At 46.1% G+C, this 16,672-nt stretch overlaps 1 protein-coding gene across 2 annotated transcripts in view; it reads right to left on the reverse strand.

Annotated features, from left to right (window-relative positions):
- vps53 (VPS53 subunit of GARP complex) overlaps window positions 1–16,672 on the reverse strand; it is a 328,676-nt gene that overhangs the window by 77,115 nt on the left and 234,889 nt on the right. For both annotated transcript variants that reach the window (XM_078422197.1, XM_078422198.1), the window contains exons 17-18: window positions 11,502–11,580; window positions 8,935–9,083 (exon numbers count right to left, since the gene is read on the reverse strand). In XM_078422197.1, the coding sequence (XP_078278323.1) occupies window positions 8,935–9,083; window positions 11,502–11,580 (228 nt within the window). The remainder of the gene's footprint in view (window positions 1–8,934; window positions 9,084–11,501; window positions 11,581–16,672) is intronic.

Consider the following 16,672-nt stretch of genomic DNA (forward strand, 5'->3'; position numbering starts at 1 on the left):
TTATTAAAGCTTTAGGACATTAAAAATAGGTCTCATTTCACTAGAACAGAATTCCATCTTTTGAAGAATGTACAAGATGTCTTCGGATAAGAAATTAGTGCGTCACGGTGGCGCAGCGGTAGAGTTGCTGCCTCACAGCGCCAGAGACCCAGGTTCCTTCCTTACCTAGGGAGCTGTCTGTACGGAGTTTGTACGTTCTCCCTGTGACCACGTGGGCACTCCAGTTTCCTCCCACATCCCAAAGACGTACAGGTTTGTAGGTTAATTGGTTTCTGTAAATTGTTCCCGGTGTGTAGGACAGAACTAGTGTAAGGGTGATCGATGGTCGGCGTGGACTCGGTGGGGCCGAAGGGCCTGTTTCCACGCTGTATCTCTAAACTAAACTAAAATGTTATTTGATCCTACAAGTTTCTTCCGTCGAGAGTTTTGCACAAACCCAAAAGGAATTAAAACGGTCCTCCAACCCTGAACTGTCGGATTTGTGTGGTTCTGGAAGTGATTCCAGCACTTGTGTTCCTCAACTCTATTTGAACCGATACTACAATTTCATCAGCAGATTCCACTGAATTCAGATTCAGACAACAATTCTCTCAATAGTTAAGCAATATGACACTCTATAACAAATGCCATGATAACAACATAAAGGTCCCAGGCAGAGAGAAATAGCTGCAGATTTAGAAATGGTATGGTGTACCATACAAAGAGCTGACAGGTTCACCGAGTCTGATATCAATTGAAGATCCATCTTATATTCAGAATTGTATGTAATTCTGCAGAAGACCTTTGCATATTTTGGGCCCCTTCTTCAAACCGGTTATAGGGGGGTGGGGGTAAGAACGCTGGAAGGGAGGCGGGGGTAGCAGAAAGTTTGGCGAGTGATAGGTGGATACAGGTGAGAGGGGATTTGGATTGGTAGATAGTGGAACAAAGGGCAGAGATGAAAAGAAAAAGGTAGTGAGATAAGGAGAGAAGTAGTGCTAAATGTGAAGCCAGAGACGTACAGGTATGTAGGTTAATTGGCTGGGTAAATGTAAAAATTGTCCCTAGTGGGTGTAGGATAGTGTTAATGTACGGGGATCACTGGGCGGCACGGACTTGGAGGGCCGAAAAGGCCTGTTTCCGGCTGTATATATATGATATGATATGATAGAGGAAAGATTATCAATAGATGGGTACATGCGTATGTCACACAGCCATACGATTTCAAGGCTTTGCAGAAATGAAACTGATCGGCAATCTGGGGCTTCGCAAGTGGTGCTATCTTTCAATGATAAACGCAAGGAAGCTTCTATGTTTGTACGGAGCTGTCTGTATGAAGTTTGTACGTTTTCCCTGTGACCGTGTGAGTTCTCTCCGGGTGCTCCGATTTCCTCCCATCCCAATTGGCTTTGGTTAAAATTGTAAATTGTCTCTCGTGTGTAGGATAGTGTCAGTGTACAGGTGATCGCTTGTCGGCGTGGACTCAGTGGGACGAAGGGCCTGTTTCCGCGGGGTATCTTTAAACTAAATTAAAATGTAGTCACGGGGAGGTGCGGGGCTCAAATTCAAACTTGTACCTCACTCACACTTGTTCATGTCCCGTATCGGCTGCTGGACGGTGATACAGGGACACTGAAGCCAGTGGTGAAAGCTGATTCCTATCTCTATTTACACTAATCATTTAACAATCACATTCTGACTGAGCTATTCAGCATCTTATCTGCATGACACACCATTCTGAAGCAGGGTCCCAACCCAAAACATTGCCTATCCATGTCCTCCAAAGATGCTGCCTGACAGCACTTGTGTGCAGAGATCGCTGGGCGGCGTGGACTCGGTGGGCCAAAGGACCTGTTCCGTGCTGTATCACTAAACTAAACTAAATTACCAGAGAGATTGCAAGTGAAAGCAACAATGGGTGTGTAATATGCAAAGCTGATGTTTGTTGACATATCTAGAAATGCACCGGTGAGTGAGATGTGAGATAAGACAGCTTTGCAGAAAGGGAGAATGACCACTAGGTTCATATAGGTCTACACTAAACCTATAGATCCACCACCGATTTTCCGACAACTGGTGGTTCAGCACCTCTTTTAATCCAGACAAAACTACGAGAACGCACTTGAAATCCCCCTGGAAGTTCCCCTGCAAATGTGGTGCCAGGGCCGGGTGAGACGGCCGATCCCGACCTCATTGGGACTTCTGCGGCCGATCGGTGGGTCCAATTTGCCCCCCTGCGGCCGGGGCTCTGGAACTCGGCCAGGCCGGAGCCGGCAGATCCGTTCCCACAGCCGACTTCCGCGGCTGACTTTGCGGACCCCAGAGGCCGCTGGAACCAAGGCCAGAACATCGGTGATGGACCTGTGCGATCACATTTAGTGAGCTGGCAATATTATATTTGTAGAACTATAAACGTAATATTATATTTGTATGATGCTGGAAAAAGAAAAAGAAAAGCAGGAATTGATCCAGCTGGATAACAATGATTTCCTAAGTATGGAAATATGCGAAGTATGCTCGCATTTCTAACCCCACATCTGGTATAAAGTCAATCTCACTCTGAACAGTGTGCACCGTGTACATGCAGGAGATGCTCAGCGTAGAGCAAGCATTTGAAACTGGACTGGTAGGCAGCCACAGAATGACTCAAACAGTAGCTACTGGACACTGTGCTAAAACAGTTCTTTCTTATTCTTAAGAGTTCCCTGGGGAATCTAGTTGCTGGCTGAGGCTGATCAATTGCTGACAGCTTCAAAATGCAGATTTCTTTCTGAATCCAAAATAATTCTCGAACCAACAGTGCTTTTTGTTTTGCCTGAGGTCAATTGGATTTTTTTCAGGTATAATACTTTACGTTAATTTACGTAAAAGATTTGGTTAAGTATAGTCAGTCCAAATTGAGGCATATGTACGGTTGCCAACTTCCTCACACCCAAATACGGGACACTGCCCCGTGCCCCACGTGACCTCACCCAGCCAGCGGCCATGTGCTCCCGCTCCACCAATGGCGGCTGCAGACAAATCACTGGATGGATTTAAGCGAGAGTTAGATAGAGCTCTAGGGACTAATGGAATCAAGGGATATGGGGAGAAGGCAGGCACGGGTTATTGATTGTGGACGATCAGCCATGAACACAACGAATGGCGGTGCTGGCTCGAAGGGCCGAATGGCCTCCACCTGCACCTACTTTCTATGTTTCTATGTTTCTAATCTACGACCACACAGATGACAACCTACGACAACCGAAGTCAACCTACGTCCACCCGCGTCAAGCTACGACAAGCTACAACCGTGTCGGCGACAACTGAAGACAATTCACTTCATTTTGGCCTCCGGTTTTGACGCCGTTACCTGTCGCCGGTTGACGTAGGTAGTCGCCAATGGAATTCACCGAAGTCAGCACCGGCGACAACCTACGTCACCTGGTGACAACCTACGACAGCGCCCACGTCAGGAGACGTCAAGCTACGCTCATTGGAGTCAAACCCACTGTCGCCACAATTTTTCAGCATTCTGAAAATCCAGCGGCGACCAGAAAGGCGCTACGACTCTTTGGAGACGACTCACGACCGTACAGGCGACACCACGGCCACCGCATGGCGAAGCTTAGTCGCCTGTAGTCGTCTAGAAAATCGCCTCAGTGGGACAGGAGTTTAAGGAGTGGATGAGAAGGTGGGATAACATAGAACCAATGTGAATGGGTGATCGATGGGCAGTGTACACTCAATGGGCCTGCTTCCTTGCTGCATCTCTAAACATCAAGGCGGTGCAGCGGTAGAATTTTTGCCTTACAGCGCCAGAGACTTGGGTTCGATCCTGACTACAGGTCACACAATCACAATCACAATAAAACTTTATAAGCCAAGTATGTTTTGCAACATACAAGGAACTTCATTTGCCATACAGTCATAACAGTAAAAAGCAACAGGATACACAAAATACATTCTAACATAAACATCCACCACAGTGACTCCTCCATTCCTTACTGTGATAGAAGGTGAAAAACAATTAAATCTTTCCCTTCTTTGTCCTCCAAGGGTCGGGGGCCCTAACCTTCCGTTGACGGGATGATCTTGACTCCCGTAGCCGGCGGTGGGCCTTCCTCATCGGGGGATCAAGCTCCTTCATCGGGGGGGGGGGATCTCAGCTCTCCCGTGCCGGCGATCTACTCCGGGTCAGGACCAGTCGAACCTCGTGCAGCTTTTGGAGCTCCTGACTGGTCGGTCTCAACCCGAGACTGTGAGCTCTGGTGTTAAAGTCCACAGGCTGCGTTGGAGCGTCGATACCAGGCAAGGGATTGCAGGTTCAGATGATGTCCACGCCCCCGCGGGGACTCAAGGTCAGTCCCAGGCAAGACCTCCAGCTCCGTGATGTTAGGCCGCAGAGCGACCAGAGATACGATCCGGAAAACAATCGCATCTCTGGCAAGGTAAGAGATTGAAAAATGGTTTCCCCCGACCCCCTCTCACACCCCCCACATAAAACAAACCAGAGAACATTTACACAAACTTTTAAAACTTACCAAAAATAACAAAAAGAGTTTGAAAAGGAGACAGACTGTTGGCGAGGCAGCCATCGTGCGGCGCCCCCTGGTGGCCTGTCTGTACGGAGTTCGTGGGTTTTCCCCAAGTGCTCCAGTTTCCTCCCACATTCCAAATAATACAGGTTTGTAGGTTAATTGGCATCGGTAAAGATTGTAAATTGTCCTTAGTGTGTAGGATAGTGCTAGTACAGGGACTGCTGGTCGGCGCGGACTCGGTGGGCCGAAGGGCCTGTTTCCGCACTGCATCTCTAAATCTCTAAACTAAATTTAGGTAAACTTTGCATGCAATGAGTCATCATTGTTATGTAGAAATGTACTCTGTAGACTTTGCATGTGGTAAGTAGCACAGAGATGAATGACCAGCAAATACACTGTCTTGTTGATCTTAGTTAAATACATAAAACAGGGGAGGCCACATGTGCCTGACAGAGCAGATGTAATGTTGATATTTCATGGACCAGATGTCTAAATGCAGAGGTCATCGTCTCAAAACAAGCAGTCGGCCATTTTGGGCCGAGAGAGTGGTCGGAGTGGGAGCTGCTTCACGTCCTTGTCGTCCACCCTGGGGAGTTCTACGGAACTGGCAACATTTCCAGCAAAGCGTCAACTACGGTACTCTGAAGCACCAATTGCCACTTTTAATTGTTGTAGTTGACGTACGAAAGAAAGAAGAGAAAACCGTGGTTGTGAATCTTTGGAAATCCCAAGATATTCAGTTATTCATAGAAACATAGAAAATAGGTGCAGGAGTAGGCCATTCGGCCCTTCGAGCCTGCACCGCCATTCAATATGATCATGGCTGATCATCCAACTCAGTATCCCGTACCTGCCTTCTCTCCATACCCCCTGATCCCTTTAGCCACAAGGGCCACATCTAACTCCCTATTGAATATAGCCAATGAACTGGCCTCAACTACCTTCTGTGGCAGAGAATTCCACAGATTCACCACTCTCTGTGTGAAAAAAAACGTTCTCATCTCGGTCCTAAAAGACTTCCTCCTTATCCTTAAACTGTGACCCCTTGTTCTGGACTTCCCCAACATCGGGAACAATCTTCCTGCATCTAGCCTGTCCAACCTAATCTATTGAAGGCGGAGATTGATAGGTTTTCAGATATTAAAGGAACTAGAGGAAGGATCTCATTAAGCTGGAAAGAGTGCAGAGAAGATTTACCAGGATGCTGGCAGGACTCGAGGGGCTGAGCTATAGGGGGAGATTATGCAAGCTGGGACTTTATTCCCTGAAGTGCAGGAGGCTAACCTGGCACTGAACCACAAACTATGGAGCAGCCATTGAGATGTCCTCTATTGGAGCACGAATGCAAAGCTGACGACCTCGCGGAGAACAATGATATTGCTAAGAGTTGTGCAGGAAAATAACTGCAGATGCTGGTACAAATCGAAGGTATCACAAAATGCTGGAGTAACTCAGCAAGCCCATGAATCTCCCCATTCCCTTGATTATCTGTGAGTCCAATAACTTCAACCTTGCTGATATTCAAACACTAATCACCCTCATGCCTTAGGTAAAAATAGATTTGCACTCCTCTGAAATCAAGATATTTCCCCTTATCCCAGGCCAGGTGAACCTTTGTGTGCTGGTCCAAGAAGTGGATCTGTTATCATTCATGACAATCGCTCCACACTTTTAAATGTGTAGGAAGGAACTGCAGATGCTGGTTTAAACCGAAGCTAGACTCAAAATGCTGGAGTAACTCAGAGGGACAGGCAGCATCTCTGGAGAGAAGGAATGGAGGAATGGGTGACATTTCAGGTCGAGACCCTTCTTCAGAAACGTCACCCATTCCTTCTCTCCAGAGATGCAGCCTGTCCCGCTGAGTTACTCCAGCATTTTGTGTCTAACCCACTTTTAAATCTTCATTTCAACAGCAGATCTTCAAACTATCTTTAATTGAATGTTATTTTGCACTAAATGCTATTCCCTTTATCCTGTGTCCGCACACTGTGGAAGCTTTGATTCTAATCATGTACCGGCTTTTCGTTGACTGGATAGCATGCAACCAAAAAAAGCTTTTCACTGTACCTCGGTACACGTGACAATAATAAACTCAACTCCCTAAATCTGTAGTAGAGTCTATACGACACAAATTGCTGGAGTAACTCAGCGGGTCAGGCAGCACCTCTGGAGAACATGGATAGGTGATGTTTTCGGTTGGGACTTTTGGATTAAATTCTCCAGTCTGGAGAAAACAGCCTCTCTGCATCCACTCTATCGCCACCCTCTACGTCTGCTCCAGGTCACCTCATCTTTCTCCACATGAATGCAGAGGAGCCCACTCCCTCATAAAACACCTATTCCATGAATCAATCGAATGAATCGACGCTGCGTCAGCTCCTAAGCAACCACATTCTTTCAGACGACAAAACTGAACTGAGGATGGGCTCCTAGTCTTCCTTCATGTTTCACTCCAAATTCTTTGCTTTCTGCTGTTGGTGAACTATCATGTGTCTTTTCACCAACATTTCCCGGTGTTTCAGCATATGATGAAAGAATGGGTCGACTGGGCTTGTATTTGCTGGAATTTAGAAGGATGAGAGGGGACCTTATAGAAACATATACAATTCTTAAAGGATTGGACAGGCTAGATGCAGGAGAAATGTTCCCCATGTTCGGGGGAGTCCAGAACCAGGGGTCACAGTTTAAGAATAAGGAGTAGGCCATTTAGGACTGAGATGAGGAAAATCTTCTTCACCCAGATAGTTGTGAATCTGTGGAATTCTTTGCCACAGAAGGCAGTGGAGACCAATTCAATGGATGTTTCCAAGAGAGAGTTAGATATAGCTCTTAGGGCTAAAGGAATCAAGGGATATGGGGAAAAAGCAAGAACGGGGTATTGATTTTGGATGATCAACCAGGATCGAATTGAATGGTGGTGCTGGCTCGAAGGGCCCTGCACCTATCTTCTATGTTTCAATCCCATGGAATATTCTGTTTTAACAGGGTGATGGAACACAGACTCAGAAAGCAGAGGGACAGAGAGACAACACTTTTAGACTTTTAGGGTTTAGAAATACGGTGGAGCAGCAGTAGAGTTGCTGCCTTTCAGCACTTGCAGCGCCGGAGACCCGTGGTCGACCCCGACCATGGGTGCCGTCTGTACGGAGTTTGTACGTTCTCCCCGTGACCCGCGTGGGTTTTCTCCGAGATCTTCGGTTTCCTCCCACACTCCATGTGTGCAGATTAATTGGCTTGGTATAAGTGTAAATTCTCCCTAGTGTGTGTAGGATAATGTTAATGTGCGGGAATCGCTGGTCAGTGTGGACTCGGTGGGCCGAAGGGCCTGTTTCCACGCTGTATCTCTAAACTAAAACGAAATAAATGGCAATCACAACTATTGTTTTCGAAAATCCCGGCTACAACCACCGGAAAATAAAAGCATTCAGGTTCAATCCCGACTACTGGTGCTGTCTGTACAGAGTCTGACCTTGAGTGCCCTGTGTGGAGTTTACATGTTCTCCCCGTGACCGGCGTGGGTTTTCTCCGAGATCTTCGGTTTCCTCCCACACTCCAAAGACGTGCAGGTTTGTAGGTTAATTGGCTTACAATTGTAGGTTAATTGGCTTGGAATAAGGATCGCTGGTCGGTGCGGACTCGGTGGGCCGAAGGGCCTCTTTCCGCACTGTATCTCTAAACTAAAAACTAATTTTAAGTACTGCAGTTTTTAAGAAACTAGTTTTTTTATTACAGTTAACTTTAAAAGTTAAAAGTACATTGCTTTAGATTAAACAGAGATTATGGCAAAGAAAATGTGAAGTGAATCTGTTGCTATTCTCATTTTCTATCTGTAAGAATAGTCGTCCTTTCCCACTCCTTTCACTCTCTTAGCTTTAGTTTTAGATACAGGATAGAAATCGTTCCTTCAGCCCACTGAGTACGTACTGACCAGCAATCACACATACACTAGGTCTATCCTATACACACTAGGGACAATTTACAGAGGCCAATTAACGTACAAACCCACACATTTTGGGAATATGGGAGGAAACCGAAGCAGCTGGAGAAAACCCATCGAGGTCACAGGGAGAATGTACAAACTCCGTTCAGACAGCACCCGTAGTCAAGAACGAACCTGGGTCTCTGGCGCTGTGAGGCAGCAACTCTACCGCTGTGCCACCCTTTTTAAAGTTAGCTGGATAAGGATTTGATCAGTTCATGCACAGGAGACATTTAACATTAAAGGCTTTGATGCCCATTAAAACATTAGATAGAATCACAGAATGCAAGGTTGCGAACGATTTATAGAAAGACCTCCACACGATCATGAAAAAATCTGTACTCTAGTTAACCCCAAACGCATTTGCATGGCTTAACGTTAATGCAAGACTACTTCGGAAAGAGACATTTTGCAGTGAAGCTGTGAATTTTGACAGGAAGGAGACATAACACTTACTTGACAAATTTGATGCAGAACTGTGTAAAGTATTTGCGTGTGGAAGCCAGGTTATCTCGGATAATGGGCACATTCTGCTTGATATGGAGGATTATAGAGGTGACATAGGCACTCTGGTCACCCACATGCTCCACATTTTGCCAGGGCATCTGCAGGAATACAACAGATACATTTCAAAATCATTAAACGGAACTATTAACCAAAGACATTCACATATACCTGCCACGTGCGGAAATAAGGATGAATCTCACTCCCTCTTCTCCCCTCTCCCATCAGGCAAGAGGTACAGAAGTGTGAAAATGCACACCTCCAGATTCAGGGAGAGTTTCTTCCCAACTAAACCATCCTAGCAACAACTAGAGAGCAGTCCTAAACTCCCATCTACCTCATTGGAGACCCTCGGACTATCTTTAATTGGACTTTACAAGACTTTATCTTGCACTAAATGTTATTCCGTTTATCCTGTATCTGTACACTGTGAACATCTCGATTGTAATCATGTATAGACTTCCCACTGACTGGTTAACACGCAACAAAAACTTTTCACTGTACCTCGGTACACGTGACATAAAACTGAACTAGAAATCACTTCAACGGCAGCTTAATGAGTGTCACTATTGGATTTGTAAGCAATTACTCAGAATAATATTTGCATTTATGTACACGATTAATCATCAAAACATTTCAAATTGCTTAATAGAATAATTTCTTTTACTAAAGTGAACAGTAAGTTTTGAGATAGTTATGATGGTCAGATTAGTTGGGATCTATGCCGTATCATAAAATGCTGGAGTAACTCAGCAGGTCAGGCAGCATCTCAGGAGAGAAGGAATGGGTGACGTTTCGGGTCGAGACCCTTCTTCAGACTGATGTCAGGGGGGCGGGACAAAGAAAGGGAGAACAGGGGAAGGGGAGGGGAAGAGAGGGACAGAGGAACTATCTAAAGTTGGAGAAGTCCATGTTCATACCGTTGAACATTGACTTCTCCAACTTTAAATAGTTCCTACTCCAACTTTAGATAGTAATCATATCGAAGGGCCGAATGGCCCACTCCTGCACCTATTTTCTATGTTTCTATGTTCGCACTAGTTCTATGCTACCCCACTTTCTCATCCATTCTCTGGGGCAATTTTTACAGAGGTCAATTAACCTACAAAGCCACGGTCCTTGGAATGTGGGAGGGAATCAGAGCATCCTGAGGAAACCCACGCAGTAACAGGGAGAACGTGCAAACTCCACTCAGACAGCATCCATTGTCAGGATCCAACCCAGATGTCTGGTGCTGTGTGGCAGTAGCTTTACCAGCCGGGACCCTCTTAGTTCTCGGCAGCAAATCAGATCCAGCACCAATGACCAAGGAAAGGTGGAGCCCACAATGGTCCATTGTTTGCTGTGGAAGAGGTGATGACGCAGGGAGAGATGGATGCAAACAGTGGAGCTAGCGGGACAACAAGGGTGGGGGAGGGGCAGTTTACCACCCAGTGGTATGAATATTGGTTTCTTTAATTTCAAGTAACACTTGCATCTCCTGTCCCTCTCCATCCCTCTAGCACCCTGGTCATCATACTGGTTTCACTGTCGGTCTGCTTAGTTTCTCCCTTGTTATCACCTTCTCCACAGCCAACAATGGACCATTGTGAGCTCCACCTTTTCTTGATCATCTGGCTGGCTTGGATTTGTTCTTTTCATACTTTTTATCCATTTGTTCTTTGACCCTTTTCCTCTTACCTCTAGTTTCCCTCTCCCCTGACTCTCAGTCTGAAGAAGGGTCTCGACCTGAAACGTCACCTACTGTATTCCTTTTCTCCATAGATGCTGCCTGTCCAGCTAAATTACCACAGCATTTTGTGTCTATCCTCGGTGTAAACCAGCATCTGCAGTTCCTTCTGACGCATGGTATTAGCGGATATCCACACAGGGGAATAGAATTATCAAGGAGCTACAAGCAGATGTTGTTCAAAACCAGACACAAAGTGCTGGAGTAACTCAGTGAGTCAGGCAGCATCTCTGGAGGACATGGATCGGCAACATTTCGGGTTGGTTCTGAAGAAGGGTCTTGACCTGAAAGGTCACCTATCCGTGTCCTTCAGAGATAGATACAAAGTGCTGGAGTCATTCAGCGGATTTAGTTAAGTTTAGTTTAGAGATACAGCGTGGAAACAGGCCCTTCAGCCCACCGAGTCTGTGTGGAACAGCCTACATACCTGTAGGCCTTTAGAGTGAGGGAAGAACCTGGAGCACCCAGAGAAAACCCATGCAGGTCCCGGGAGAACATACAAACTACATACAGACAGCGCCCGTAGTTAGGATTGATCCCGGGTCTCTGGCGCTGCAAGGAGGCAACTCTACCTCTGCGCCACCTGGGTCAGACATCATCTCTGGAGAAAATGGATGGGCGACGTTTCGGGTGGGGACCCTTCCTCAGACTGCTCCTCCGGAGATGCTGCCTGACCCGCTGCCCACTCCAGCACTTTGTGCCTTATTTTATAGAACTATCATCGTCAGCTATTAAACAGCGGCCAGCAAAATCAATTCTGGGAGCCGGTTAATCAGGAGTTTGCACCTACTTTACTCATAGCAGTCAATGCCGGGTCACAGGCCGCGTCCAAGTCCTGAACCAAGAGCTGGATACTATTGGAAATCACTCTGCAAAGCAAGGAAGATAAACCATTTAACAGCAATACATAAAATACAATAATGCTCCATTTACTGCAAGTCACTTTTTTTTGTTCTTCCAAACTAACAATTTAATATATGCGTAAGAAGGAAGTGCAGATGCTGGTTTACATCAAAGATAGATACAAAACGCTGGAGTAACTCAGCGGGTCAGGCAGCATCTCTGGAGAGAAGGAATAGGTGACATATCGGGTCGAGACCCTTCTTCAGACAACTCTTTAGGGAACACAACACCTCTACTTCCTTCGAAGGCTTAGGAAATCCGGGATGTCCCCAACAACTCTCACCAACTCCCACAGATGCGCCGTGGAAAGCATTTTATCGGGATGCATCACAGCCTGGTTTGGGAACAGCTCCATCCAAGACCGCAAGAAATTGTGGATGCAGCCGAGACCATCACACAAACCAACCTCCTTTCCATAGATTCCACTACACCTCACGCTACCTCGGCAAAGCCACCAGCAAAATCAAAGGCTAGTCTCACCCTGGTCGGTCACTCCCTCTTCTCCCCTCTCCCATCAGGCAAGAGGTACAGAAGTGTGAAAACGCACACCTCCAGATTCAGGGACAGGTTCTTTCCCATTGTTATTAGGCAACTGAACCATCCCATCACTAACTAGAATCTACCATCCAGATCTACCATCTACCTCGTTGGAGACCCTTGTCTGTCTTTAATCAGAATTTACCTTGTGTTAAACGTTATTCCCTTTATCCTGTATCTGTATCTGTACACGGCTTGATTGTAATCATGCATTGTCTTTCCGCTGACTGAGTAGCACACAACAAATACGTATTTCACTGTACGTGACAATAAACTAAACTAAACTAAACTAAAAATTTCATCTTTAGGACTATAGTATTTATGAATGCTAATTTTCATTTAGAAACATAGAAACATAGAAAATAGGTGCAGGAGGAGGCCATTCGGCCCTTTGAGCCAGCACCACCATTCATTGGGATCATAGCTGATCGTCCCCAATCAATAACCCGTGCCTGCCTTCTCCCCATATCCCTTGATTCCACTAGCCCCTAGAGCTCTATCTAACTCTTCAGAGGAACATCTAGTTATATGCTAGTTAACAGCTGGTTAATGTTATGTTTTACAACAATTTCTATTTTTAAGATGAACTCCATGATTTCAAGAAGCTGCTCTTTCCATTAGAGAGAGAGACCATGCAAATAACATTACCACATACGACTCTCCATTTGGTGGCTGGATGGATGAGGAGGAGGATTCAGAGTTGGGTGGGGTGAGAGTAATAGAGCAGACATAGTTGAACACAACAACATACAGAAGTAGAGGGCATAGGCTTAAGATGTGAGGGGAAAGATTTAAAAGAGACCTGAGGGGAAATTTCTTCACACGGAGGGTAGTGCATATATATGGAACGGGCTGACGTAGGAAGGTGAAGGGGCAGATCATAGTCATACAACATGGAAACAGGCCTTAAGCCGATCAAGATGTTCCATCTCCACTAGTCTCCATCTGCCTGCATTTGGCCTATATCCCTCTAAACCTTTCCCATCCATGTACCTGTCCAAATGTCTTTTAAATGCTGTTATAGTACCTGCCTCAACACCAACCATCTCCTCTGGCAGCTCGTTCCATATACCGACCACTCTCGGGTACAATGGTGATGTTTAAAAGACATTTAGACAGGTACATGGATAGGAAATGTTTAGAGGGATATGGGCCCAATGCAGGCAAATGGGGCTACCTCAGTTATAAAACCTCCTTGGCATCGACCAATTGGGCCAAAGGGCCTGTTTCTGTGCTGCATGATCCATGACTCTAATAGTCAAGTGTAGATGGGACATCTTGGTCAGCATGGGCAAGTTGGGCCGAAGGGCCTGATTCCATGCTGATTGACTCTATGATTCTCTGACTCTAATAGAGCCATGGAGAGCCATAGAGTCAAACAGCACGGAAACGGGCCCTTCGGCCCAACTTGCCCATGCCGACCAAGATGCCTCATCTACAATAGTCCCACCCACCCGCTTTTGGCCCATATCCCTCTAAACCTTTCATACATTAGTCACTTGAATGTCCACATGCCTTGATTAAATAAGCAGAATAAAAATACAGAAAGTGACAAGGAGAGATAAAGTAAAAATAATGGAAGTATATTTAAACTGGGCTAGGCTAACTGGGTTAAACACGATGCCTCAGAAAAGCCACCAGCATCCACAAAGACTCTTCACACCCCTGCAACAGTCTGTTGGAACTTCTACCATCGGGCAGACGATACAAGGCCTTCTATGCCCGCAGCTCCAGACTCAGGAACAGCTTCATCCCCAGGGCCATAGCTGCCATGAACCGGTCCTCCTGAGCCGGATGGTCACATCGCACAGCGAACCGGCACAGACCTACTTGCACTTTATTCTGTTTTAAAACTGTTCTAATTTGTTTCATTGGGTTGTTTAAATTAATACTGACTAGCTAATTAAATTATTGCATCGTATGGGAGGCGCATTCCCAATCTCGTTGTACCCCTGTACAATGGCAATAAAGATATATTGTATTGCATTGTATTGTGTTTCCTAAGGCCACAGTTTGGCTTGAAGCATTGTTTGGGGTTGCGATGCAGTGCTGCCAACGCTGATACAATGAGCTGAATAGCCTCCTTTTGTAGAATCATATCCAGTGCATCACAGTCAGCGGCATAAAGTGAAATGTAAAGGCTTGAGCTCGCACGATCTAAAACAGGCCGGAACAACGACCACTCCATATCTACAGTAGGTCACAGCCTAGCAGAATGAATATTGACTTCTCCAACTTCCCTCTCTCTCTATCCCTCCACATCCTAGCTCTCCGACTAGTTTCACTGCCGTCTTGATAAACTCTTACTGACTGTGTGTCTCGTTGTCACCGACCCCTCAGCCAACAATAATCCATTCCACATCTTCCTTCATCTGCCTCCCCTGTGATCTCTCGTTTTCACAACTTACCCTTCCATATCTCTACGTCTCCCTCTCCCCTGACTCTCAGTCTGAAGAAGGGACTCAACCTGAAACGTCACCCATTCCTTCTCTCCAGAGATGCTGCCTGTCCCGCTGAGTTACTCCAGCATTTTGTGTCTACCTTCAGTGGGGCTTAGGTTTACAGCATATATTATTACATGGGGGGGGGGGAGGGCACCATGGTGCAGTGGTAGAGGTGCTTCCTCGCAACACCAGAGACCCACGTTCGATCCTGACTACAGGTGCTGTCTGAACGGAGTTTGCACGTTCTCCCTGTGACCTTCACGGGTTTTGCCGGGTGCTCTGGATTGTTCCTACGTACCAAAGGCGTACACGTTTATAGGTTAATTGGCTTTGGTAAAATTGCAAATTTTGTGTGTAGGATAGTGTAAGTGTGCGGGGATCGATGGTCGGCGAGGACTCAGTGGGCCGAAGGGCCCGTTTCTGCCCTGTATCTCTAAACCAAACTAAATTAAACTGCAGGAACTTCATAAGTAATGAGCTGATAATCGATATTTGGGCTTGGAAAAGCTTACTAGACACATGCATTGAAGAAGTTCACGTCTGTTACTATATTTTGCCTGGGTGTAATTTAAGTATCACCCGTTCTTGGCTAATTAAATCGAGCATTGTATTTTTCTGTCTTTAAATGCAACAACTGCATACCACCCTTCTGTTGAAGGGAGACATTAGTGGCCAAAACTATTTGGCAGAGACGAGACCTCTCGTTAGTTTGGTGCCATTCCATTTACTCCCTAAAGAGCAGCAGTGAGCAAAATTAACTATACCTCATAAACTCCAAACGGTTGAAATATTTTGGCACTGGGTCTTTCACGGCAGATCAACTGATGGAACTGGGCAGGAAATAGCTGTGGCTTTGCACCATCTTACAGTAATCCATGGACTTTCCATCCTGGACTGAAATAGGTTATGGCTTGAGCATCAAGAATGAGACTTCTCTTGAAGGACAACCACAATGGAACGCTTATTCCAAAATGGTATGATTTTGTTAGAGGAGTATTCTGTCTTATTACTGGGCAGAAAGACAGAGCCGACATAATTAAGTGCAGGTCCACCACCAATTTTCCCGCACCCTTGGTTCCAGAGCCTTTGTGGATCAGTCTGAAGAAGGGTCTCGACCCAAATCGTCACCCATTCCTTCTCTCCAGAGATGCTGCCTTTCCCGCTGAGTTACTCTGGCATTTCGTGTCTATCCTCGGTTTAAACCAGCATCTGCAGTTCCTTCCTACACATCTTTCCGGTAATTGGGTTGGGGGCGGAAATACCGGCCTGCAAAAGTCGGCTGTGGAAGTCGGCTGTGGGAACGGATCTGCCAGCTCCGGCCAGGCCGGAGTTCCAGAGCCCCGAACACAGGGGGCAGATTCAACCCGGCAATCGGCCGCGGAAGTCCCGATGAGGTCGAGATCGGCCGCCTCACCCGGCCTAGGTTTCGGGAGGACTCTGGGGAGATTTTATAAGTGCGGTCTCGTGATTTTGTCCCGATTAAACGGACCACCATTTGCCGGAAAATCGGTGGCGGTTATCAATGTTTTGAAAACAACATGTCTCAAAATCAATGTTTTGAGACAACAACAGTGAGTAATGGGAATCTCAATATTTATTGACCGGATCACTACATGGTGCACTGAAAACAAGCAAAAGCCCCACTGCCTTAGAATGAAGAGTGTCGTCCTATCAAGATAAATGGCATGCTCAGCAAAACAATGCCTTCAATCGCGAATACCAATAAGCTGTCATCAGCAAATTTTAGCTGCTGATCTGGCTCCAAAACAATTTCAGTACAGTGCTTTTCAGTTATAAATAACAACGAGCAGACTATGATTAGATTCCAGTTGCTGTAAAAATAAGCTTATCATGAGCAGAAAGTAACCATCCAAGCAATTTCATAGATTCATACAAAACGGAAACAGGTCCCACGGCCCACAACCGATCAACATGCCCCATCTACACGAGTCCCATCTGCTCACATCCCTCTAAACCTGTCCTATCTATGTACCTGTCCAATTGTCTTTTGAATGTTATGATTGTACCAGCCTCAACGACCTCCTCTGGCAGCTCGTTCCGTACACCCACCACCCTT

The sequence above is a fragment of the Rhinoraja longicauda genome, chromosome 26, assembly GCF_053455715.1.
Source record: "Rhinoraja longicauda isolate Sanriku21f chromosome 26, sRhiLon1.1, whole genome shotgun sequence".
NCBI classification, from domain to species: domain Eukaryota; kingdom Metazoa; phylum Chordata; class Chondrichthyes; order Rajiformes; family Arhynchobatidae; genus Rhinoraja; species Rhinoraja longicauda.